At 54.4% G+C, this 26,532-nt stretch overlaps 1 protein-coding gene across 2 annotated transcripts; it reads right to left on the minus strand.

The window, feature by feature from the left end:
- Positions 1–1,052: 1,052 nt before the first annotated feature.
- Positions 1,053–26,433, minus strand: FBXO10 (F-box protein 10). Of its 2 annotated transcripts, XM_069775964.1 has the most exons (11): positions 26,194–26,433; positions 22,381–22,971; positions 17,713–18,564; positions 15,107–15,256; positions 13,506–13,642; positions 9,531–9,601; positions 8,777–8,929; positions 6,205–6,480; positions 5,593–5,903; positions 2,807–2,988; positions 1,053–1,388 (listed from the first exon to the last, which is right to left on the minus strand). In XM_069775964.1, the coding sequence occupies exons 2-11, from the start codon at positions 22,963–22,965 to the stop codon at positions 1,223–1,225; spliced, it is 2,883 nt and encodes a 960-aa protein (XP_069632065.1). In that variant the 5' UTR covers positions 22,966–22,971; positions 26,194–26,433; the 3' UTR covers positions 1,053–1,222. The 2 variants fall into 2 exon arrangements, with proteins under 2 accessions (XP_069632065.1, XP_069632064.1); XM_069775963.1 differs by lacking the exon at positions 26,194–26,433 and having other exon boundaries at positions 22,381–23,394.
- Between the last annotated feature and the right edge of the window lie 99 nt (positions 26,434–26,532).

Here is a 26,532-nt window from a genome sequence, read left to right on the forward strand (position 1 = left end):
CTCCCTGCAGCAAGACCCCCAAGCCCCAGAGGCCAGTGGGGGGATCCCCAGTGACACCCACAGAGCCATGAGCCCCTGCCCAGTTCCTCCCAGTGCCCAGGGGAGCTCAGCCCCATGGGCTGGGGGACACCCACCCTCTCCTGAGCACCTCACAGACCCAGGAGTCACTGCCAGGGGTAGAGGACACATTACAGGGGGAGAGCATTCCGGGACTGCACATGGCTTATTACAGGATGCCCAGGGGAGGAACCAAATGTAGGGAAACACAGGCATCAACATGGTTTTGGAAGAACAGAGATGGGAAAACAGAGGGATAAGGGGATAAAAAGTGGCCCATTGTGTGTAAACGGGTGGCCGGTGGCCAAGGACAGATGCTGGTCTGGCCGTGCCTGCGCCTGACGAGTGCAGTCTGTCCTGTTCGCTCATCAAGCGTTGTTTCTAATTCTTCCTGGGGTGAGGGGCTCTCCCTACGATGTGGGTGCCAGCATCGGTGGTGTGGTGGGATCTGCATCTGTGTGGGGCTGCTACCAATGAGGAGGTGAAGTGGTTTGGGAGCCCAGGAACTCTGTCTGCCTGTCTCTGTGTGTGTGTGTCTGTCTGTCTGTTGGGGCGAGCCTGCAGCCTCTGAAGGCTTGTATGTCCTGGAGCCAGAAACTGGGGACACTGGGACACAGGGGCAGGGACTGGGCAGACAGTATCTGACCCCGGTTGCTGGAGGGACCCACACCGCATGTATGTATGTCTGTGCGTACGTCTGTCTGCATTGATCTGTGTGCCCCTTCTTGATCACAAGCAGCACAAACAGAAACTGAGCGAGACCACACAGGACATGTTGTCAGTCTCGCAGTCTTCCAGCACAAATGCAGATGGTCACTGACAAAGAAGCTTCAAAGCAAGTGATTCCCAAATAAATAATGCTGCAGGGCCCCACAGGAAGAGAGGTTTGTCTGGACCTCAGGCTGGGGAGGCCCGGCAAATTCATCTAAGGAACTGCTCACTTATAAATTAACCCATCGGCGATCTCAGTGGGCAAAGAGTAAGACATTAATGGCTGTTTTCCCAGCTATTTTTTTATTTAGTGAGGTGCCACTGAAGTTGCAAAATCCTTCATGAAAAAGGAGTACAGTCCAATGGGGGTCCCTGTTCCTGAGCTGGTAGAGCTTCCCAGCGGCAGCTCTAGAGAAAAGACAGGCGGAGAGACTGGTGAAACCTCCCTCCCTGGTCAAAGAACGGTGCAGAAGATGCTCCCGTGGTTGTGGCAGCCCCCATCCACCCTGGTGGTTATGCTGGAAACCCTCTGACCACCAGCCGCCGCGCAGGACCCCAGGGCACCTCCTTCGATGTGAGGCCGTGCTGGGGGGTTGATCAGCATGCACTCCATATCAAACCTGGGAGAAGGAGAGACACCCCATGAGTGGGGTGAAACGGTGCTTCCAGAGCAGCCTTAGAAACACTCCCTTGAGGTTCACCCTTCAAGGAGGGAAGGGGCAGAGCAGTGCTGGCAGGTGCACAATGCTCACCACGCGACATATGTTCCAAAACACAAATGGTTGGAGAATTGAGACAGAACATCTTGCTCTACTGCAAAAACTACTTTCTGTGATTTCACAGCCAACACCTCTAACTGACTGCAAGTTCTGTGAGATGGAGCAAGAGCCTGCAGAAGGAGAGTCAATGCTGGGACCTCCCAAGAATTGCCTAAAGGGGGCCAGATTTGAAAACCTAATGGAGGAATCGTAGTGCGAAGGGCACTGGAGGAGATGCTGAGAGTCCTCTCTAGTGCACTTGACTTTCATGCTATGGGAGTCTAGAGGACCAAGTGAGAGCATCATCAACCTGGGGGACCACATGTCCTAACCTCCCCCCAGTAATGCAAGTCTTCCAATTTCACTGTGTCCTCTCCCACACCCTGGACCAAGATTTGTGACCCCGAGAGAAGAGTCAAGGTCAAATTTCTAGCTAAAAAGAACAATCCCCTCATTACCCACCCCTTGTATGGGTGACAGGGCTCTGGCTTTCCCTCCTCAGGCATCTGCTGCAGAGTCCTGGTCTAGAGCGACCTGTTTTGAACAAGGCCTATAACAATGAGAGTCACTGAGATCTGGGTGACAGCCAGCAGCTAAGAAAAGCTTTGCAATACCCATTAAAGGTCTGCAGCTACAGCGGCACCTCTGAAGACCACCAGAAGACACATTCTCTCTCTACTGGCACAAATACCAGGGTAGCTAAATCACGTCAGGGAAAAACAAGCACGTCAAGATCCATTTTCCCATTCATTATTCACATTGCTCTGGTAGCAAAAGCCTGGAGGTGGAATCTGGTGCCTGAAGCCAACCTCCTCCCCGCCAGCATAAAAGCACAGTGCAGGCGGGGGGTGGCTCTGGCTTTTCTTCCTACCTCTGACTCTCATGGCCCAGACCACCAACACCCCAGGGCTGTCCGTACTGCAGGGACAGCAGTGCAGTACACAAACTCAGCAGCCAGGCTTCAAAGGCAGCACTGGGCAGGAAAATGAGCTCGGGCAGATGTCCCTATGCTGAGAGACATCGTGAAGACCCACACTGGCTTGTCAAGGAATAATCCAAGCCCCTCAGCTGGTTTTAGAGGTATCCAGTGAGAGGCATCTCAGCTCTGCTTGATCTGCAGTCCTCACTTGCAGTGTGGTTCACCACGCAAGTGAGGCTGGTGCCACGGGTCAGTGGGTGTGGGAAGCTACAAAAGCAGACCCCTCCAGTGCTTGCTTAACACAGGAGCACAGCAGTGGCTCCAAGCTCACAACTGCACCCCATGGTGCCAGGGACCTCACCTTTTCTTGAAGGTGAGAAGCATGTTGTTTTGGATGATGCAATCCTCTGCATTTGACATCAGCCGCAAAATGGATTTCTTGGATCTCCCTTGGAAAATGAGGTTTTCCTGCACCAGGCCTTTGGCTTCATCAAAGAGAGCAATCCCATAGTCCTGAAAGGACTGGATCCTGTTCTTTGTCACCTGCAAAATAAGCTTTAGATGGGATGGCCCAAGCAGGACACCGTTCAAAGGGCTCTTTAGTCAACACAAAACCAAACACCAAAGCCCTTCTGCAGGCTCACTAGCACTCCCTGGCAGTTTTGGAGCATACCAAGGGTTCAGACTGGATGCGCCATAGCCATGCGCACACAAGCTTTCCCAAGACCTTCTACACATTACTGGTGGCCCCAGCTGGCAGCTCAGCTGCTGTCAGTGCTAGATGCTACAGGCTTCCCTGAAGCTGGTACTCAACCCCGAGGTGAAACACAAGCACAGAAGCTGCTAAACACGAACCTGCTGCTGCTCCTTGCCCTTCAGCTTTCAAACAGCTGGACTTACAGGCTGTCACTTCTTTGTATATGAAAAAAGAGCACTTAGGAGTCTCCTCTTCCCAAGAAAGACAAGCTCTTGCTTTGCCACCATCTGGAAGATCAGTTTGGTCCTTTCTCCTCCTTGGATCCACAGCAACAGATGCTGCAATGCTCCTTGCCCAGCGCTTCTCCCCACCCAGTACCGCACATCATCTCACCTGCTCTCAGGCATTTCTCGGGCTCTGCCAGTGGGCAGATGAGAAACAACAGCACCACGACATCGCCAGTACTTCAACAAGGACCTATGGCCCCTGCTCCGCTCCCCAAATGAACCCTGCAATATGTGTCCTGCCTGTGTGCTCCAGGAAACTGGACAGCTGGCACCACAGAAAATTCAGTGGTCTTTACCTTCTGGTCCAGAGGACAATGTTTTTCTACAGGCATGGTTTTCAAAAGGAGTCTGCAGCCCCTGCAGGACTCATGCAGAGCATGTGTCTTGGCGGGGCTTTCTGTATACTCATTTTAGGGGTCATTGACGATGAGTTAAATTGCATTTATCTATCATTTTGATGCCCAATGGCTTCACCTCAACAAAGAACAGAACGGAGGCAACCTTGAGCCAGGTATTAACCTTGGGAACTGGCAAGATGCTGGAACACTGCATCTAACTTCCAAAAAATCTAGTTCAAATAAATCCAGTTCTTCAGCACAGCCCACACAGCCTGCAAATCTCCAAGAGGCCTACAGGATCACCCACTTGACTGTGCCACTCAGTTAGATACAGGGGACAAGCCTGGGAGAAGATGGACTTTGTCGAACGTCATTGCACCAAAATGCACAGGATTCCCTTTGCTGCTCTGAGGGAATAGAGGTCTCATCTACAAGCTATCTGTGAATCCGCATGTGGGAAATGATGACTGAGCTGTCCTTTACCAAGGTTTAAACATCAGACAGATGTGACGAGCCACCTGTGGATCACTGTCAAACAGGATACAGCCTTGAGACAGGACTTCCAAAATTTACTCTTTGCCACTGAGCAATGGCGTGAGCTTGCAGAAGTCCTTCCCCCATGTGCTTGCCCATCTGAAAAGCAGCTGCTGCTAACAGACCTCCTTTCACACTCCTGTCACTGTGGGCACCGAGTGCTCTGGGGCAGCGTGGCCAGCTCTGCTGGTGCATGTGTGCTTTCCTGCTGCATGTGAGCAATAATAAGCATGGACCCAACAATGCTGAGGTTAGGGAGATCTCACCTCCTCCCTTTGGGCCCTATAGAGCACTTCTAAACCTCTCTTGATGGATGTTAGGATGTGACACACTTCAAACCCACTAGGGATGGAAACATCACTTTCTTCTGAGCAATGCATTCCAGTTTTGCACTGCTGGCCCTATTAAAAACAAATGCTTACTTAACTCCCACCTATGTCTCCCCTCAAACAATTTCTGCTGACTTTCCTCCAGCCCATTCCCAGTGACTGCCCACGAAAAAACTGGAGTTGAGGAGAGCTGGTGGAAGGGAGCTCTGGAGTAGGACTGTCTACAGCACTAGATCAGAGCAGCCCTGGCTTTTTTCTGCCAAGGCTTGGAAACCCCCAAGGATGGTGACCCCACACCGCTCTGTGACCTCTCCCAGGGCTGCACCACCCTCCAAGGCAAGAAGGGTCCCTCAGTCTCCCACCTGGACCTCCCAGTGCCCAGGGACCACTACAAGTTGTGCTGTTGACCTTTGTTGTACTGTCTGGCACTGCTGAGAAGGGCTTGGCTCTGATGGCCCTTCAGGTAGCTGTGGGCTGCTGTTAGGTCCCCCTTGGCCTCCTCTTTGCCAGACGAATCAAGCCCAGCTCCCTCTGCCTCATCCCATCAGCCATGTCCCAGCACTTGCCCACCCTGGTAGCTCTACCATGGACCCTCTCCCTTTACTCCACCTCCCTCCTGACCTAGAGGTCCCAAACTGGACATGACATTTCAGGTGCACCTCCCAATGCCAAACGAGATGGGGGACAACTTTCCTCGATCAGCTGGACACAATTCTAATGAAGCCTGGAAATCACACCCCGCTCTAATCACAGGGTCGAGGATGCAAACCTGATTGTCTGCTCCTCCTGCTGGCAATGCCAGGGCGGTCCCTCCTGTCCTGCTGGCTAACTGGGGGCTTGCTAACTGTCTTCCCCCTCACCCAAGGTGGGAGGGTGGCAGCAGCAGGCTGTGTCTCGCCTCTGCCCCTGGCCGTAGGGAGGCACAAGCCGGTGCCCCCCCCTCAGCTCTCTGCAGGACGCACCTTCATGTCCGCTGCTTGGAGCAGCTGAAGGCCACACCGGTGGTTGCCGATGATGTCGTTCTCCATGATGATGCCCTCTCCCTTGGAGATGATACCGTGGCTGCTGTTCTCATAGATGCCGTTGCCACGCAGCTCCACCTGGCACTCGGCCTCGACAAGCACGCCTCCCCGGCTGTTGCAGGAGATGCTGTTGTTCGCAATGCGCGTCAGCTGGCTGCTCTGCAGGACCGCCACCCCGCCGTCGCGGTTGGCGTGAATCACGTTGGCGATGATGTTGAGCGCCTCGCTGCTCTTGACGTGCAACCCAGCAGCTGCCAACCAAAAAAGAAGAGCTACCAGTTAAGAGCTTGGAGCCTCAGTTGTGATGACCACAAACGTCTTTCTATTTCTAACAGCTACCCGGTTTCTTCTGCCACGATACGACTTTCTGACACAGAGCTTAAGGACCAAAACCCACTCATGCTCAGGTCTCAGCCCACCGTTTCTCCAGGGTGCTCCTGGCCTAGTGGCAGCTGAGGCAGATGCCAGCGCTCGTGGGCCAAGACAACACACCGTTCAGCACACCACCCCTTCTCCTGGAGCCCAGGAAGACCCCCGGACCTCCAAGCTCACCTCCATTGTGGTTGATGCTGTTCAACTCCACCAGCGCCACGCTGATGGGACGCCGGGCAGCCGGGTGCTCCTCCTCACTGTTGGGGTCGTTCTCCCCGCCAGGACCTTCCCTCTCCTCTTGGAAGTTCTCACTCCCCCCCTGACTGGGGGGGTAGTCACCAGCGTCGTCCTTGCGGCAGAACACCGCCACTCCGTAGATGCTGTTGTGGCTGATCTGGTTGTTGATGAGGTGCGGGAGGCTGGAGGACGTCATCCACACGCCGCAGCCCTTGTTGCCTGCAGTGCGGGGTGGCATAGCCCACCAACTTAGCTTGGAGACCCTCAGCCCTGCCCCAAAGCAGCTGGTAATCTATGTGCAGTGCAGGTGGGATGGAGGCGATCCTCTTCTTTGAGCACACATGAAGGCTAACCCTATATGTCAGGGGCTTACAGAGATTCTTTGGCCCTGACTTGGTCCCACTGGGCCAACTCAAGTCCACGAGCTCAGTGCCTTCATTTCCCCACTTCTACCCCCTCTTCACACTGTCCATGCTCTGAACCCAGCTCAAGTCCCCTCGTTTAACTTACGCAACCAGGAGGCAAACCCCCACTGCCCTGGGGCTCTGCAGGATGCCGAGGGAAGTGGTTGAGTCACCATCCCTGGAGGTATTCAAAAAGCGAGTAGATGGGGTACTTCTTCAGGACATGGTTTAGTGGGCATGGTTGATGGTTGGACTCAATGATCTTGAAGGTCTTTTCCAACCTAAATGATTCTATGATTCTATGATGGTCGGGCACAGCCCCGTCCACCGGCTCCACGCACAAGTGGCTTTGCTGCAGATGGGCAGCCGCAGTGCTGGAAGCCCACATGCCCTGGTCTCTCCTCCTCCAGGACTGGGAGCCTCCAGAGCCGGGGAGCCAGCAGGTCCAGGAGCACTGAGCTGGGTTTCCCCAAGGCTTGGCCTCGGGAGCTCAGGTGTGTTCTCCAGTGTCTAATATGCAGGCTGAGCTGCGGCTTCACCGCCCCCAGGGTGGCTGAGCCCTACGACCACCCTCCTCGTGCCCGGTCCACTGCTGTTCCAAAAACCTCTGGGAACTCCCTATCCGTGTACCTTACCCTCACTGCGAGGGGCTGACGCTGGCCACCAGCACTACTGGCTACCACTGCCTCCAGCATTACTAGTGGGACAGATGGACAGACAGATGCACACAAAGCCATGCTACGTGACTGGCTGCATCCCATCTCAGTCCTAAATGGGACCAGAGAAGGGCACAGCCCCTCCAGGACTCAGATCCCTGCCCTGGCAGCAGTGGGCTCTCTGCAGCACTTGTCTCTCCGCAGCGACTTTAAAACCCCTTTTAAAAAGCTATTTCCAGTTTCCTGAGAAAATCACATGGGGAATTTACGCCCTGTTAGACATTAGCCCAGTTGTTAGATGACAGACCCTGCCAGACTCTTCCTGCCCTGGGTTAGCTGGGTGCAGGACAGGAGCAGACGCAGCTCCCCTTGCCCCGTGGGAACCGTGCGTCCTCTCCTGCAACCCTGTCCTGCACGAGAGCGATGGTGCAAAGCCATTTTCCCTCTCAGGGCTCAAAAGGGAAGCTCCTACCCTCCACTGGAGACAAAGTGGTGGTCTTCTCAGTGGGAAGAGGGGCGCCTCATGAGCCGCAGCCCAGCAGCACTGGTGGCACAAGCTCTGGAGTGCTTGTGCTGGGCTGGGCCTGATGCTGTTCCCAGCCAAGCATCTTGGGCACACACCACAGCTCCCTCCTGTAGGCTGGGTAATTTATATAGTTTAGCATTAGAAGTATTTTATGTGGAAATGCTGCTGAACAGTTGTCTGCATAGTTGTAAAATACGATTTTGCAATCTGATTTTAGCTAAAACGTAGACTAAGTAAAGCCATATGTTGGTTAATGTCTAGGTCGTAGTGACACTGCTTGATTTAGGATGACCATTAATCAGTAGCTTCATTGTGTAGGCCATGCTTTGCTAAGGACTATACCCTCGAAGAGGAACTGAAGACTGGTAAGAAGGAAACATCCTGCTCCAGAAGGTGCCAAAAGCCGGATGATTGCCAAAGAAGCATGAACTGGAGGAAAAGTAAAGGCAGCAGGGGGAGATCGCAACCACCGACTCAGTTCAAGACCAAAAAGACTTGCCCACCCACACCTGCAAGGAGCATGCTTGCTACTTTACACAGCGAGTGAGGCTAATTTAAATACAACTAACCAACAGTAGACGAGATGGTGACTACTAATGACTGAATGTAAATCTAGGCAGGTTTTTACTAATCACATAACAGGATAAATACGTTGTAGTTCTCTGGTGTGGTGTGCTAGCTTTGTGGAACTATCACCTAGCACTCATCTCTGCACAGACGTGAATTAAATAAATATCCCAGCTCTATGTGTAAGATTGGCTTATTGCACACCAGGTACCGAACGCTGCTTTTGAGACAAGACCCCTGGGCATGCCCCACCAGCCCCCTCCTGGGCACCCACCACAGCTCCAGAGTGCACCAGAGGTAGAAGGCAGCATGGCAAGCCCAAGAGGACAGGGGAGAAGACAAGCCTGAGCTTGCTTCCTTACCGTAAATGGCGTTTCCTTCGATGAGGCCCTTCCCGCGCTCGCCCACCACCACGCCGTCCGAGTAGCCACAGGAGATGAGGTTGTTCCTGAGGACGGGGTCGCCCCCATGGCGGATGTCCGCACCGCCCCACTGGTTCTCGCAGATGACATTCCCTAGGGCCAAGCAGGGAAGATGAGGTGACCACACACAGGCCTCCAGCCCACGGAAGAGCAAGGAGACCTGGCAAGTTGAGACCTGGCCCCACCGAGAAGCTCCCATCACCTGCGGCAGAGCCCAAGCCTCAGGAGCGTCCCCGTTCCCCCATTCCCCGGCAATGCCCTCCCGCACAGGACACTGGTCATTAGCAGTTCTAGTAACTGCTATGTCCCTGTCCTCTGAGGTGTAGGGCAGAGTGGAAAACCACTCGGAGGTTCCACAACAGTAGGAAAACGTCACTGACAGCTTTAGCTTATAAACTGGGTGGCACGGGAGGAGAAAAAAAAAGCAGTTCATATGGCAGGTTGCTCTGGAGCACAGTTCCACATGCCAGCTGGGCCAGAGACAAAGGGAACAATAATTTGGAGGACACACTGCGGAAAGACATGCTCCCTCTGTCAGTGGCAGAAATGCCAACTAGAAAATGCAAACCAGGGGATTATTGCACCTAAAGTCACCCAAGAACCAAAACAAGATAAATTTTGCAATCAAACAAACAGACAGAGGCTTAAAGGCAGAAACAAACTGGGCATAACAACGCCATTTGCATTCCCATACCTGTGATTTGGCCTCTCCCGTTCTCATTCACTGCTATTCCAGCAGCCAGTCCCTGGAAAATGTGGTTCCCACTGAGGTAGGAGAAGAAAAGAAAGTTACCAGCAGCAGTGCTGCCTGCTCACGGTTTGCACCAATGCAAGCGCAGCAGGTCCCTGGAGAGGCACCAGTCTCCCCGTCTGGCTACTTGTCACAGCCTGTTGCCTGTGTCCAGCAGCGAAAACTGGGCATGGGGCGGCTACACAGCAAAGTGCAGTGAGAGGGAAGCGCAGTGGGGAAGGTACATGCAAAGCAGAGTGGAGCTACTGACAGCCGAACCACTTCCAAGGAGAGGAAAGTACAAAAGAGGCATGGAGAAAGGCACGGCCGGCTGCCGCAGCCTCCCTACCCTTGAGGGCAGCACGGAGCAGGGGGTCCAAGCTGCAGACCCCTGTGCCCTCACAGAAAAGCATGGGAGGCACACCGTGTAGTGGCCAGAGCCCACCTAGGTGGATGCCGCAGAGGAGTCTGTGAGGGCTTTAGCCCGTTTCTCCCATCCTCCCCATCCCGGGAAGGAGGTGAGAGACTTTCTCAGCCTTGGGACTGCTGCTCCGAGAGAGCCCTGAAGCCAGCAGGCAGACAGTGATTGCAGTTGACGGCAGCAAACATTAAACACGGTGGCAGGAGCAACTCCCGCGCTGTGAGCAATGGTCTGGAGAGCACGTGTGGGCTCTGTTGTGCCCGAGTAGAGGAGTCACCCGCTGTCCCCTGGGCTCCCACCTACCGCCTGTCAGGAGGAACAAAGCCCAGGAATCCCAAGCCCACCACCAGCTCCTCCTCCACGTGACCCCGAGTCTCCGGCTTGCTGATGAGGTTCAGAGCGGGAGAGCAATTATAGGGTGATCTCGAGCTCACGTCGACCTACTGAGCGCAGTGCCTGGCACAGACTCTGTCCCAGCATCCACCCAGGAGCGCTGACTGGATGCGTCTCCGCTCCCCAGAGCAGAGGAGCTTCTACAGCAGTGAGCCGGGGTGGGAAAGCTGCGCCTGTGACATGCCATCACCAGCGACGCGCCGTCACCAGTGCTAGCTGTGGGTGGAAGGGTGGTCGCAGCACTTCACGCTGCCGTCCTGCTCCCTGGGGACAACTGCAGGCAGAGCAGGGTCCGCTCCACCTCGTCAGCCAGCTAATGCCTCTCCTGTCCTCAGCTGCCCCGGCACGGCTCCCCCTCCGCTCACAGCTGCCTGCTCAGGCAGGACCACTTGGTCCGGCAGCTGAGGGAAGCCCCCACTGCCCTGCCAGACAAAGCAGGCTATTGCTTTGTGCCCAGAGAACAGCAAGCTGCTTGTGGGCTGCAGCGAGATGTCCACCTGCCTCTAGAAAGAGGGACCTGGTGAGAAGAGTGCACAAGGTGCCTGTACTTGAAATCCGCGCTTGCACCAGCAGCTGCGAGGGTAAGGAGGAAGAGAAGGCATGAAACTATCCCAGAGGCAATCCCCCAGGAACACAAGGTGTGTGTGTGGGGGGGTGTCTCAGCTGCCCAAGTCCCGCTGCTGGAGAGCAGTGCCCTCCAGTGCTGCTCTCACCAGCTTAGGGGAGCGGACAGTAGCCTTGCACCACCAGGCACCATCACACCCCGTACCTCCCAGCCTTGGTGTCGGCACAGCAGGGGACGTGGTCTTACCCAAACAACTTTTTAGCTGCTGAGGGGTACCTCTGACTGGAAGACATACAGGCCCAAGGGCCTGTATCACGCTTAAAAATGGTACCCAGCACCCACATTGCTGGCAGACTTCTCAGAAGGACACCTCCCCGCTTTTTGCGCAGAGCCCCTCGAAACACCTCACCGAAACCTGTCCCCCAGCCAGGCAGCGACACAGGACAGAGCTGGGCTTGCAGCTCTCAGGAATGGGCAAAACATTATTCTGTTTCCAGCTGTGGAAAAGGCACCCAGCAAAGGACATCACTCCTACCATAAACACCTCCCTTCTGCCAGCCCTGCCTGCCTGCAGCTGTACATGCCATCCCCTCCGTGAGTCCCAGCCATGCCAACAGCTCCCGTTGAGCTCCATGTTCAACACAGCTGTACATGGCACCACCAGGATAACACCAGTGCACCCAGCCTAAACCAGTGCCAGAGCCTGCCTCAAGACAACACAGATGAAAGGCAGCACAGAGCAGCACGCACAAGTGGAGCACGGGGGCTCCTCCAAACCGGCGGCTGGTCAGGAGAAAAAAAAGTGTCTTCCCACCGAGCTTCCTCCCTGCCTCCTCCCCATCATCTCCTACGTGCCAACAAGCACAGACGGTCATACATCAGTCATGTGCAGGCTGGGGTTGCCAAAGAAGTTGCGAGAAAGTACGGAGGGAAGGAGATGTCGTGAATCTCTCCATCCCACAGCGTGTCTCCTCTGCACTGCTGGGCCCTGCCACTACAATTCCACTTTTCACAGAAATCAATACATCTCTCGGAGAGCACTTTCATAATCCCTTGTTGGAAAGCCTGGCCCTGACCCCTGTGTTTTCAGGGCTGGTACATCTGGTGCAGTCTTCTCCTCTCCAGGTCCCAACCTAGACTAAGTGCCTCAGTAACCTGTTCTTAAGTGTCTGTACAGGCAGTCTGTCTAAAACTCACCAGCTCTGCACAATCATGAACCTGCAAGAAGTCGCTTTCATGAGGTCTGCATGACTTGAGGGTGAAGCACTGTTAATTATCAACACTTCTAGCATGAATACTCACATCCTAGCTAGGGGGTGATCCAGGGCAACCATTTTCTTCCCTTTGTGACTGTCCTGGTTTCAGCTGGGATAGAGTTAATTGTCTTCCTAGTAGCTGGTACAGTGCTATGTTTTTGAGCTAGGTATGAGAAGAATGTTGGTAACACACTGATCTCTCCACTTGTTGCTAAGTAATATTTAGCCTAAAGTCAGGGATTTTTCAGCTTCTGATGCCCAGCCAGCAAGAAGGCTGGAGGGGCACAAGAAGTTTGGAGGGGACACAGCCAGGACAGCTGAGCCAAACTGGCCAAAGGGGTATTCCATACCATGGGACGTCATGCCCAGTATATAAACTGGGGGGAGTGGGGGTGGGGGGATCACCGCTCAGGGACCAACTGGGTGTCGATCGGTGGGTGGTGAGCAATTGCACTGTGCATCATTTGTATATTCCAATCCTTTTATTATTACTTTTGTCATTTTATTAGTGTTATCGTTATCATTATTAGATTCTTCTTTTCTGTTCTATTAAACTGTTCTTATCTCAACCCACAAGTTTTACTTCTTTTCCCGATTTTCTCCCCCATCCCACTGGGTGGGGGGTGAAGTGAATGAGCGGCTGCGTGGTGCTTAGTTGCTGGCTGGGGTTAAACCATGACAGTGACACACTCCACTCTATAGCACCTTGGTGAGTTGTCACACGCCTGTTTCTTATCACCCACAGGCACAGTGAGAGGCGGGAAGGGGTGGCAGTACAGATGAGATGCCCCTCACATCTGTAACCAATACCGTGCTCCAGCTGCCATCTCATTTCTGGGTTCATTGCTACCAGTTGATACGACCAGGTAAAGCTGATGGCGTCAACCTGAAGAAAGCCTGCCAGACACCAACACTAACATCTAAACCAAATGGTATTAAACAGACACAACTCAGTAGCTCCAGGTGTTTAAAGCAGAAAGCTGAATTGGAGTAACAATGATTGGAGTTCTGAGGTCCATTTCCCCCTTCCCTGCAAAAAGCACCATGACATGTGTGAGTTGTTCATCTTGAACACAGCCTGTGTCCTTCTCAGATCCAGGGGGAAAACCCAGGACTGGCACTTGGCAAAGACCTGGGTGCAGCAAGCAGATAGAGGAAAGTCACAGAAAGGCACTAGTGCACCATGGGCCTATTCCTGCTCTATGGTGGGGGTACAAAAAAAGAGAAGAAAAGTGTGCACAGTGGGAGGAATAATTCTTAACAGATGAAGGAGGAGAGAGAGAGGTCAGTGCTAGCTAACATACCTCACAGCAGGGTTTCCATTATACAGAATATAAATGCCAGCTTCTTTATTCCCATAGATCTGATTGCTACGGATGATGCCTTTTCCGTTGCCAACGACGACAATGCCCGAGCGAAGGCCACTGTGTATCTTATTGCACTATGGTTTTAATTTTGCACATGTAGAGAGAATAAAAGCAAAAGGAAGGAAGGTCACTCATAAAAGTGAGCAAGAGGAGACAGCAACCACAGAGAAAAGCAACAGCTCCCAACCCTGCTGGGGAAAAGGGCAGAAGGGTATTTAATCCGGCTGCCAAGAAATCACTCTCAAATGGTCAAGGCACACTTAACTTTTACTTTTCTTTGGGCTTCTAGTACACAATGCCTAACTTCCCTCCCCATCATGCCTGCAGCCTCTTCTTCCTCCAGCAGCTCCTGCTGACATCTCCAAGGGCTGCCCCGGACCTGGTGATGTTTTGTTCTCCACAGCCCATCTGACACTGAGCAGGGCTGGTGGAGCTGCAAGTCCAACACCTCCCCATGGCCACCAAGAGGAAAAGACCCTCGGTGGCACCTCACAGGAGCTGGTGGCAGAGGAGTCCAAGCAGGGGGCTTGGCGTTACAGCATGGTGCCTTTTCTCAAGCTGTTAGACGTCGCTTTGCACAGCCTGAATGACCACTGGCAACAGCCACAGGGCTGCTTCTCTCCACAGGGGCCAACATCTCCCTTGAGGACAGGGGTACATGGGGACCCTCTGCGCAGGACAGCAGTCCCAGTCCAGCATCTCCTGGAGTGGTGGGGTAGGAATCGCCAAACCAGGCAAAGCAACAAGCAGCAGCTCAAAGCTGCAACTGAGGCCAGACATGCCCTGCGGCTCTGTGGGTGAGCTGCCACCTCCTCCTCCTCCACGGGCCCGCAGCTATGCCTGCCCCATCATCTCCTGTGCAGAGCTCACATGGAGAGTTTGATGCAGCCAGAAAGTCACTTGGATGGTAGTTCGTGTCTCCCTCTCTGCCTCCCTCTGCACAGTGAGGGCCCGGTTCCTTCAAGGATGACTACAGATATAGTGTTCAATAAACAGGGACAAGGTCACCCACTGCACAGCTGGAGACACTATTCATTTGGAGGAAAAGCCATGCCACTGGAGAGCAGGCTGCTGCTCCCCTCCTGACCGAGGCTAGGCAGAGCGCTAAGACCCTCCACCAACTCCTAGGGTAGACAACATGATTCCCAGTATGCGAGAAACAATTTACAGTACAGTGCCAATTTACCACCTTCTGATTTACTGCATTGCTTGCACGAGTTTATTCATTACACAGGGGTATTTATTTGATAGGGGAACATTCCCCTACCCTGCCCTCTGTGCACAGCAATTTTAAGACACATACCATCAAACAGAGCAGGAGACCATGCATGTACCGTCAGGCAGCACTTTGCTGTACCTTGGGGTTAGCTGTAGTCTAATTCATCAACAAAACCCTAAGAAACAGGCTGAAGGACAAAGCTAATGGAAAGGTCAGTGGTTTCTATACTGGGAGATGGATCCCTGCTGCCCCTTGGAGAGAAACAGCATGTGAGATAAAGAGCACGCTGCCCTCCAGCACAGTTTGGAGGGGTACGTACCAGAACAAGGGGGTTGGCTCCCTTACGAATGTCCACTCCGGCCTCTGAGTTCGAATGGATGTTGTTGTCTGCAATCAGGCCTCCTGCTGACAGGCGCAGGAATATCCCTGATGCTTTGCAATGGTGGATGTCATTCCTCAGCATGATAACCTGCAGGAAAGAGGAGAAGCACCTGCAGTTGTAGTTAGAAGGTTGAGGACATGAAAAAAGGTTATAGTTCTCCCTTCTGCAACCTCTGTGCATCTACGACCTCTCTGCCTCTCCCACAACCTGGGGTGTGCCAGGCACACAGGCCAGATGAAAAGAAGATCAGTGCGTGTGGACAAGTGCTACAGTTAAGCCTGTTGGGCTTTACGCACTGGCATGGGTCTGCTTGGGGATGGGGACCCCCAGCGCTTGGTGCTGCACAGCTAGGGCAAAGATATCCTCTTGGCATGACACATCCCTCCGCTTGAGAAAAGCCAACGTTTAGGTGTGCCCAACGGCTTCGTTCACTGCATTGCGATTGCACACCATCAGCAACAGTGAGCGACCATTCCCCATCCCATCTCCACACCATTCGTGGTACAAGAGACCTGCCCCATCCCTGCTCAGGCAGTCCCCATTTGCATCGGCATCCTCTCCGTACGCAGTCGGCAACAGGCTCCCTCCTGACTCTGCTGCGCAGAGCTGCTCGGAGGTGACATGTCAAATGCTGCAGAGACTCCCACGAGTCTCCCATGAAGCTGACCGGGCCAGTGCACTACAGCACACATGCTCAGCACACGACCTGCCCATCACCTGGCGCCTTCAGAACAAAGATCCTGCCATTCGGGGTCAGAAATGGCCCAGCCAGCAAACTGAAGTCACTGACACCACTCTTAACAACCTCGTTTCCTCTAAGCAAATAAGTAGTTAAATATTTAGGCAGCAGCAATCTTTTAATATTTTCCAGCCAAACAAATTCATGTCTTAAATCCATGTCTTACGAGTGCTGAGAAATAATCTACAAATTGCCTTTGCACATCCCACTTCAATGAGCAACACAGATCAGAAGGTAATTAAATTATACTTCCTTTTATTTGCTCATTGCAGAAAGGTGCTTCATTCAATCTCTCGACTAAACGTGGAGCTCAGCAGGGCTTGACAGCCGCCTGTCTTCATCAGTCGTGCTTGGCTGCCCAGGGAGGGAGCTACAGGAGGCGAGAAACACAGGCACCCACTCCAGTTGGGTCCCACACACCAGACCCTGGTCCAGGCTTGCCCTGTGCCGGAGGGTCCTGGCTGTGCAAGGACACCGAGCCCTTACCAGCTCTGCCGTGCTCCCACTTTGCGTTGCACCTTGCCCTCATCTCGCAGGCGAGCATTTCACTGTCTCCCACTGCCTGATGCTCTGACACCCACCTCTCAACAAGAGCCTCTGCCCTAATTCCTAGCTGAGCAAAATCTCACTGGGAGCCGCAGATGGGCTGGCCTCATCTCCCTCCCATTTGCTACCAGTTAAAACCAGGCTGCTGAGCGAACAGGAAGCAAACCAAAGGGAATAAAAACAGAATCTGGTCCAAAGTGCTGGACCTGCATTTGTCCACCAGCCTAACTCCCACGAAAACAGCCCCCGAGCAGCTCTGAGCATCTGAGCAGCACGGTGGAGCTGTGTGAGATGCCTCTGCTCCCTCCTGCCACCACTCTGCGCCTATGGGTTGGCCTTTGGGAGGGCACCTCTGCTACGGGTATCCCTTGGAAAGAAAGGAGCCGTTCTCCACTGCCAAGAAGCAAAGCGTTCCTGCACAGGTAACAGTGCTCTGCAGTCCTCTGGGGACTACAGATGGGGAGCTAGCATCATCACAGCAAAGCCCTTTCCCAGAACCGGGTGGAAAAACATGCCCCTTCCTCCCCCTGCACAAAACTTTAATTTGCAGTCTTTTAAAGCGATACACTGAAAAATGGGCCCAAATCCTAGGCTCCCCCAGCCGAGCAGTGGGGATGCTCTTGCTCTGGGCAGGTGGCTGGAGAGGAGCCTCCCAAGCTCCCCCGACGCTGCCACAACTGGGGATTTTGGCAGTGTGATTCTCCCTCCAGTCCTCGCCGCCACCACCACCCTGTCTGAAGAGGAACACAGGCACAGAGGTGGAGAGCTCCAGGCCAGCACACGGTTAGATGATGCTGTGCTGAGGGAAAAGCTCGGTTCAGCCTCCAGCACAAGTCCCTGGCCAAAATCCCTCCTTATACCCCATCTCTGCCTGCGGCAGGCACCCACCCCTGCAGGCTCTCCTGAAGCAGCCAGGACTGGCTATGGAGAGGGGCAAGACAAGGGATTGACACCGCAGTCCCCAAGTCCCTGCATTTGTGGTATGGGCTGTGCTGGGACCAGCAAAGGTGATGACAACCAGCAGCACTTTTACAGGGCGAGAGTTTAATTTACAGGTAGCACAGGCCTGACTACGTGACCCCAGCATGCCACCAAGTTAATGCCTCCAATTGCAATTACAACGTTACTGCATGCAGAAAGCAGGTGGCTGCAAGTGACCCGCCTTTCATTTGAGCTCATTAACCCAAGCCATGCACGGGAAAGGAGCTGGTGGAGCAGGAGAGAGAGGGAAGAGGGCTCACAGCGGTCTTCACAGCACCTTACTGTTTTGTATGCAGCGCACTGCGTAGGTCAGATCCCTGAAGATGCTTTCTTCCAGTTTCGCTTGCCCTCGTGAATAAATGAATATTCCTCCCTTCCCATCCCTGAAAAGGCACTGTCGGATGATGCAGCCTTGCAGAGAGTTGGCCAAACACTGGGCCTCCTTGTCCTGCTGCAGCTCCTGCTGCAGAGACTTGAGCTTAAGGTCCTTCTGAAGGGCATGCAGTCTGTTGCTTTGGAGTCTGCTGTCCATAATGTCAGCAAGGGTGTGACTCAGGCTGTGGCCTTGATAGGGCAGTTTGTACATAGCCTGAGCATCCTCTTCATCGTCACTGTGTATGTCACTGTCACTGGAGTTTGAGTCAAGGACCGGGTACTCCTCCTCCTCCTTTGCTGCCTGCAGGCTCTCTCCGAATTCAGAGTCCTCCTGCGCTGAGCCAAGCAGGTCTCGAGCACCCGCAGCAGAGAGTAAGCTGCTTCGTTCTTCCCCTACGACAATCTCACATGTTCTCACAGGCCCCAGCAGCAATTCCCCCGAGCCATCCCGCTTGGCCACGGGGCATTCGGCTGGGTCGGGCTCCCACACGGATGCCGCGCAGGACTTGGCCAGCGCAGCCAGGTGCTTGCAGGCCCAGTTACGGTCCGAGCTCGGGCAGCCCTCCACAGTTACAGAGGCGTTCTCGCTGCCAGTGAACTCGCAGTTCTCCAGGATGCAGAGGGCCACACTGCGGAGGTAGATGCTGGACTGGCTGAAGGTGCAGAACTTCACCTGGCACGTCCCTGGTGCGTGGATCTGCAGCTGCCCACTTTCAAAATTGCAACTGTCGAACTGGACATAGCCTGAGGTTGTCTGGAGAGTAAGCACAAGGAGACATCATTGCACAAAGCAAGAAAAAGCAGCCCTGGACGTATCGTGAAGTCCTTCCACAGCAAACAAGCTCACGCTCACCAACACAATATGCGTTCAGGTGTCACAAATACAAGAAGCTCACACAGGCACAGATGCAGTGCTGCAATCTGAGTTAGAAAGAATCTTGCAACAAGTGACACCTACTGACTTTCTTCCCTGCTGGCAACACTCCCTTAACTTCCCTGCCAAGACAGAGCTTTGCGTCTCAGCAAGGGCCAGCAGTCACACACAGGAGCAGACAGGGCCAAGATGTACCAAGATCACTAAACCTTAGCAATGTGCCCTACACAGAAAAGTTTGCAACCTTCAGAGATGTGTATTTGCCAGCTGGCATGATTAAGGGACTCAGGGGTTTCCTGGGTGAAGCAGCAGGTAAGATGATATCACCTGGGTGGAAGGACGCTGCACCCACGATGCTTCAAGTGCAAAGCAAAACAGGTAAAAAATCTGTGCCATATTGCTGCACAGGCATTATGTTCTGACTCTGCAGTAGGAGAGACACCATCAATTCCTTGTTCCCTGGCTGCAGTTTCCCATCTGACTTGCTGGTACTCGTAGAACTGTGCACCATCCCTACCATGGCCTTCCTGCTTTGCTAGGCAATGCACACAGCAGTTTATGGGCGCTTGGCAAACCACCAGGATGATTGTGCATGGCCAAATATCTCTCTCCTGCACAGGCAGGGCAAGTATCTGCTTATCTACAGAAAAGGCCAATAGAAATGCAACAAGGTGCTGAGAAGCCAGGTCAGAAAAACTGAGCAGTATGCTTGGAATTCTGTGCTCCTAATTTGACTAGGAATCTCCTAAGTTGTTACTTTCTCTTCCCAAGTTATCCCTCAATTGCCTAGTGCACCACATTAAAAGCAGACAGATCAATAGCTTGTGACAGGTGAGCTAGGGCGATTTTACAGAGATTTCCAGAGTTTGCAGCCAACACACTGTCCTAACATTTGTTTCCAGTCTTGAGTACTCTCAGAAGTGGTCATACCCGGAACAGGTTTTGAAAGGCATTTCTTTGTACCCGAAGACAACCACACAGAAATCCCTTCAGCCTGCTCCAGACTGAATTGTACCTTCCCTTTTTTTAATTTAAAAAAGCTAATTAAAAGGGACACAATCAAATCAGCTTCTGAGAGGCTGCTTGTGAAAGCCTTTCTGAAACTGCAACTCGCAGGGTTTTAATGACTGCCAGTAGGATTGGTCTAAGTTTGCTTTTTTAATTTGTTTTTCATTGACAGGTTTGGGAGGAAATGCTCTCATTCCACTGACAGCATCTGAAGGGCTGTACCGTCACCCATGCAGAGACCAGCGTGACAGCCAGAAAAGCAAAATGCAGCCACACTGACCAGCCAAATGGAGGAGACATCTCTGAGCAAGACACCACATGCCCGCTTCAGCAACCCGGCACGTGGCCATGGACAGAGACTTTCTCAGTGGATTTGTGACTCAGCTCTCCCACCGCACGCTGGTGCATTATCTTTCTCCTGGGGACTTTCAGACTGCTTCAGTTAAATGTGTCACATAATAAAATGGTGAAAAGGAAATGAAACTGTAAATTATAACTAATGATGGTCTGAGTCATCATGAGGAAAGTCTCATTTTCAGAGGTATAGCTCCACGGGAGCTCCACAGGTGCAGCACACACACCGGGCACGTCCCACTCTGGACCAGTCAGCAACTGTCCGTGGGGACCAAAGTACCGTCAGGGTGGACCACGGCAGCAGGGCTGGACCTGTGATCCCTTGTCCTGGCATAGGTCCGGAGAAGACCCTGGGCATCCTGGTTGAGGGGTCCCAGCCCAGGCTGAGGGCAGAGTGCACATCAGCAGCAACCGGTTTTAGGGGCAGCGGGGCTGGTGTGGAGCGCACCGCAGGGAGTGCCGGCTCCTGGGGGTGCCTCTTGCACGCCCAGCCTCTCAAGTCGCTCACGCCTCGCCACATGGGCAGTCGGAAAGGCGGCTGGTGAGAAGGGGAAAATCACTGAACAAAGGAAAATGCCTGCCAGCCTGGGAGCTGGGAGCCAGAAAGATCCATGAGGGGTGCAGCTGCACCTCTGAGGTGGGTACTAAGAAACCAGAGACATCCTGAGATATCACCACTGAGAAAACGAGGGACTGTAATGGGAAGTTATCATCTGGAAAAGTGGAAACAGTCTAGAAAAATAAAATTGCTCTGAAAGAACAAAACCATCACCATCTATTGGCTGTTCCAGGTGAAAAATGGAAATTAACAGCATCTACTGGTTGCTCAAAGTGGTGGTGTGCTACACCCTTTTAAAACAGACTTAATTTTTATCCAAAATGGAGCCTCTCTCTCTGAGAACATCCCATCCTGCATGTACTTCTCCCTTCCTAAACTGGCTGAACTCTCCACATGAACCTGCTACAAGATCTCAGACCCTGGCTGGGGATGCCCGACTGTGACAGAGAGCATCTTTGATGTGAGACTCTGTTACTTCTCTGGTCCCCTTCGGCCCTGCTTTTGGGGTTGATTCGGTTTGCCCTCCCATCTCTGGGATGGCTGGGTGCCCCTCTGGGATGGTGAAAGAGATGCGCCCACTCTCACTGAGTGAACAGTGCTTTTGGGGAGGCATCACTGACAAGTAGCCCTGACTGAAGCCAGCCCTGCTGTGCAAACTGTGAGAACAGTGCCAGGCCAAATCTTCTCAGGGATGAAGGAGTCTAGGGCATGTCTTATCAGGAGATAACAGTACCACCCCAAGCTGGGATTAAACAAAACTAGACAAAATTACAGCTGCGCACCTGCACAAGAGTTCATCACTTTACATTATAATATCTGCAGCCAGCCCTTGAGCCCATTTAGCTCTCCTGTACGGCAGCAGGCTGCATGGTGGTGATCTGCCTTGAGCAGTGACGCAAGTTTACTCCTGGAGGCTGAGAGACCCCTCACCCAGCATCTGATTCCTACAGCAAGGCAAGCGACATTTTACATTAGGCCTAAAAGTATATTGTATGCTAGTGACGTTTATATATCCAGCTATATCTTAATTATTGGAGGTGTAGTAAGTAGTTGTGTTTGACCACCATCTAAATTATCATTTAAATCATCATTTAAATCATTGTCAAATCAGTGTTTCACTACCATTCAATTATTACTAAATCACCATTTGATTACCATTTCATTATTATTCAATCATCAATTACTGATCATTTGATCATCATTTACCCGTTCATAAAACCCTTCTAGTTTACCCCACCACGATGACCTCTCTTAATAATTCACCTGCGACAGATCGCTTGGCACCTTCTGAAATCCGTCTAATTCTCTTGATACCTGTATTATACAACCATGTAAGTAATCTACCATAAGCATATCTGCTGTTGTATTGGTGGTAAGTTTGCAGTAAGCTGTTATAGTATTTACCTACTTGTTTGCTGCTGTTATGGGTTGTTGCTATACGATTGATTGTTTCTGTTACTGATTGCTGCCATACTATTGATTGATACTGTGTTATTGATTGCTGATAGTACTTTGTAATAGCCTGATACATATATATTTGCTTTATTAACCAAAGGCATTCTTGCTAGCAGTGATTTGTGTGGCATTTCTGGTGATCTCTAACGAAGTAGAGACAGTCAGAGGACAAAGCCCCCGAGCCCCCCACACATTAGGGAGTCCCACGAACCCCCCCGGCCACGCTCTGTGGATACCTGCAGACCGGGGGAAGCCCCTCGGTTGCAACAGCTCGCCGGCCTCGCCATCCCCCCCGCCCCCCCAGCTCCACCAAGCCTCACCTTGTAGACCACCGAGGTGAAGCGGGCCGGCATGAAGACCACGTTGCAGAGGCGGGCGGTGGGGCAGTGCTGGTCAATGCTCACCAGCAGTACCACGTCCCCCAGTTTGCCTTGCCCCACAATTTCCACGGGCACCTTCAGCAGCACCTCGCTCTGCTCCTCGTGCACGCCGGGCAGCAGCACGAGGCGGTCATAGGGGCCGGCGGCAGCCAGGGCAGCCCTCAGGCTGCTAAATTCACCCCCAGCGCCGACGCAGAGCCGGCGCCGGCCCTTCCTCCTCCGGAAAAGGGAGAGGCAGTTGGAGGTCTCCGGGTCCTGCGTGTTTTTGGTCCAGGTTTTGGAGGACAGGTAGTGCTGTTTGAAAGCCTCTCTCCAGGACGGCGGCTCCACGCCGGGCTGGTTAGGCCAGTTGGGGTGTCTGTGCTCCAGGCAGCCCAGGCAGAGCTGCCGCCAGCGCGTTTTGTCCAGGCTGAGGACGAGCTCGTACCAGGTCCTGCAGACCAAGCTGCAGCGGCCCAGGTCCGGGAGGCGCAGGTAGGATAAGATGAGCCGCCACAGCTCCGCCGGCAGGCCGCTGACCTCCATCGGCACCTGCGAAGGACAGGACGCGGGAGTCAGCCCGAAGGGCTCCTGGGGCACCGAGGGGACGGCGAGGCTCAGCCAGGGCAGGGACACTGCGTCGACGGGGACACACGAGTCCCCGCCGGACATATCTCTCTCCGGGGACAGAGCCGAACAGAGCAGCAGGCCGGCACACCTCAGGCGGAGACCACGGGATCTGACCAAGCAGACCCTACGGCGTGCTCCCTCCACCATCACCCCGCCGGCCTCCCTCCCTCCATCTCCTGCTAGCCCCGCTCACAGGCCGACAATCCCCGAACAAGCCGTTCCGCGGCCTCTGTTCTTTCGGGGCAGTTAAAAACCTTGTTCCTTAACCCTGGGGCTCAAAGACTGCGCAGGAACAAGCACGTCCAATCTGCCCCAAGCAGGCCGCGGCATTGCCACGTCCCCTGCCTGGCTTTCTCCCTGCCACTCTCCGTCAGACCTCAGCAGCCGGCCACCCCAGCAGCCACGACCGGACTGCCAGGCAAGGCAGCGGTTTGGGGAGGGGGGGAAAACCCCCTTCCAGCCCCAGCAGGACTCCCCGGCACTCAGAAAGGCAGAAGGAGCGACAGCTGCGCGGGCTGAGCGCAGTGATGGAAACCGTGCTGCCCAGGCCGCCGGCTGCAACGCCGCTCCGGGTAAGTCACGGCCGGCAGCCGAGAAGGGTGAAGCTGAGGCCAAATCTTCCCGGGAGAGCCACGACATTCGGCAGAGCCGAGGGGAACCGCTCAGCAGCATGCGGGCCTTTTTTTGGAGGGGGGGGGCTGGCAGAGGGTCCCTGGGAGAGCCATCTGCCAGCCCTCACCCAGCGGCACGGAGTGAGGAGCCGCTGAGGTGGGGTGGGCGCAAGGTCAGAAGCCCCCCTGGGGAGTGAAAGGCACGGCTGGAAGCGTGCGCTGCACGATGCAGGGCTGCCACGAGTTTGGCTTGGGTCACGCTGCAAGCGAGAGAGGGCTGTGAGTCCCCAGCGCCAACCTGATGGTCCTGTCTGGGACGCAGGGCTCATTAGGAAAGGTGTGGAGCTTTCTCCAGAGGCCGAGTTCATCCTGTGGCCCAGCACCCGGGGACACCAGTGGGACCCTCTGAGCAGAAGAGGGATCGAGAAGAAGAAAGCATTCGTGACGGCTGGCAATGTACCACCAGCAAAGCAGTCACGGCTCGTAACGGACCCCAGACACCCGGTCCCACCCTGGCATGAGGCTGCTGCTGCTGATGGCATGCAAGACCACGTCCCTCTGCTCCAGCTCGTGCCACCACCTGCCTAGCGTCATTCGCTGCCATGTCCTGCCCTGCAAAACAGTGGCTGCCAGTGTCACGATGCCCCTCCTGATGACAGGACCTCAGCCCGCACTTCCCACGCTGTCCCCCCACCCAGCACATGCAGCGGCGGACCAGCCTCCTGATGACCCATGTGCTCAGCCACCTCCGACCACTTTCCACAAAGCACTAGACAAGCAGCTTAACTGAATAGGGAGACAACCTCACAAAATTTGCCACTTGGTATTTTAGAGTAGCGGTGTTATTATCAGTGACCAGAAAAAACAGTAACGCAAAACGGGGAGCTGCACCATCCATCAGCACTATCCCTGAAGCCGCCCGCTTTGTCCACGTCGTCTGGCGCACAGCAGCCAGAGATCAGTGCCCCAGTGTGGTCGGAGCCCTACAGACAACACAAAAATGCATCCACGTCCATGGGCTGGCTTCAGGTCAGCTGAGCGGCTGGGAGAGCCGTTGCTGGCAGGAGCAGCTCTGACCCCACACCAGGCGGTTCTGGCTTTGTCCCTGCCCACCCCACCACTGCCAGCTCATGCCCACTTGCCAGGAAACGCACTCCAGCAAGGACTGTGGTTACCCTTTAATGCCAGAGTTCACCTCTCATATGATGCTGTTAAAAGCAATCAGGAACCAGGCTTCTTTCTTCTCTCAGGGATGCACACTAGCAAGGCAGGCAAGTGCTTAGTGCTTTGAACGATACTGACCAAATTTTACTTCTCCTCGCAGAGCGCTTGACTTCCAGCTATCCTGCAACTATCACAAGGTGCTCAAGAAAGCACAGACTTGCCTTGAAACTAAATTTCAAGTTAGTGCTAGGGTCCTACACAATACCTGGGTACCGAGTGGGGAATCCCCCACTTTAACTTTACGAGAAGAATGTAGCTTTGCTGCCACACTCCCACAGCAGCACTCCACGCAGTCTGCTGGGAAGGAAGGTCTCAGCGGTGCCGCATCCCTCACGGCTACGGTCTGTGCGGTCTGCGGGCTTGGCAGCTCTGCTGAGCCTCTCCCCTGGCATGACATCCCCGGCTTGGGCTTCGCGGTGCCACGGAAACCAGACACCGACACTGGAAGAGCGAGGGTTTTGAGCAGAACTTGCAGGGGGCACGACTTAGTCTCACACCCTTTCAAGCAGGCAAACAGCTCAGCACTTTCTCTTTGCTGTTCCTCTCCCTTCTGCAGGCTTATCATTACGGGTTAATTTGCAACAAGCCTCACCATTAAACTTTGTGGTAGCAGTACAAACACTAAAATAAAAATAAGCCACTCTTATTTACTACCGGACGACTAAAACTGATCAAAGCCCACAACAAAGAAACAATAAAACCACAGGCTCTGTGTGTGCTCTGTATCCTCCAGCACCTCCCCAGCGAGAGGCGATACCAATGTCGAGCCCAGCCAAGAACCGAGGATGCCGCCTTTCTCAAAGGACACCGAGGAGGCCTCGACGACTGCTTCACGCCAGCCTCACGGCCGTCGGGACCCACCACCCAAGTCTCTGAGCCCCTCCGAGCCACCCCAGCGCAGAGCCTGCAGGCGGCCTGGGGTCAGACAGGTTGTTCTTTCCAGACGACGCTCCTCCGTGGAAAAACACCCGCGGTCCTCCGCTCAGGACCAGCCCACCGGGACGCAGCACCTGATCCTAAAAGCAGCTTCTCGCCTCCCTACAAATGGGTCCGCGGGGGGGTCGGCACAAACCCGGGGCAGCGCTGGCAGCGGAGAAGCTGGAGAAAGAAGAAGAAACCGGGCTACAAGTTCTGCCGAGCCTCCCTCCGCCGCGATCGGCGGCTCTTCCCTGCCTCGTTCACCGGGAGCTCCGCGGTTCCCGCAGCGGCGGGAGGCGGGGCGGGGGGGGGGGGAGCAGCCCTGCCCGGGGCAGCAGAGCCGCTCCCGCCGGGCAGAGCACGGTCCCACCGTCCCCTGCCCTTGCCGGACCTGGCGACGCTCACGACTCGCGTGGGTACCGGGACCGGGCTGCGGCTCGGCCCTCTCCCGGTACTCCGCCGCCGCTCGGGTCGCTGATCCAACCGATGCCGCCGAGGTATCGGACAGCACCGGGCAGGAGGAGGCGCTCCAGCCCCGCGGCAGAGGCCGTAGCCCACGGGGCGGCTGGTGGTTAAGATTTTCTCCGCCGGTCCAGCCGCCCGGCCGAGTCCGCCGCTCACCCCCGCTCCGCTCCGCTCTGCTCCGCCGCGCCGGCGGGACCCGCGCCATACGCCGGGGGAGGAGGGGCGTGGCTCAGGGCGGCTGCCCCGCCCCCTCGCCGCTCGCGCC

This window comes from Haliaeetus albicilla, chromosome Z (assembly GCF_947461875.1).
Source record: "Haliaeetus albicilla chromosome Z, bHalAlb1.1, whole genome shotgun sequence".
In the NCBI taxonomy this organism is placed as follows: domain Eukaryota; kingdom Metazoa; phylum Chordata; class Aves; order Accipitriformes; family Accipitridae; genus Haliaeetus; species Haliaeetus albicilla.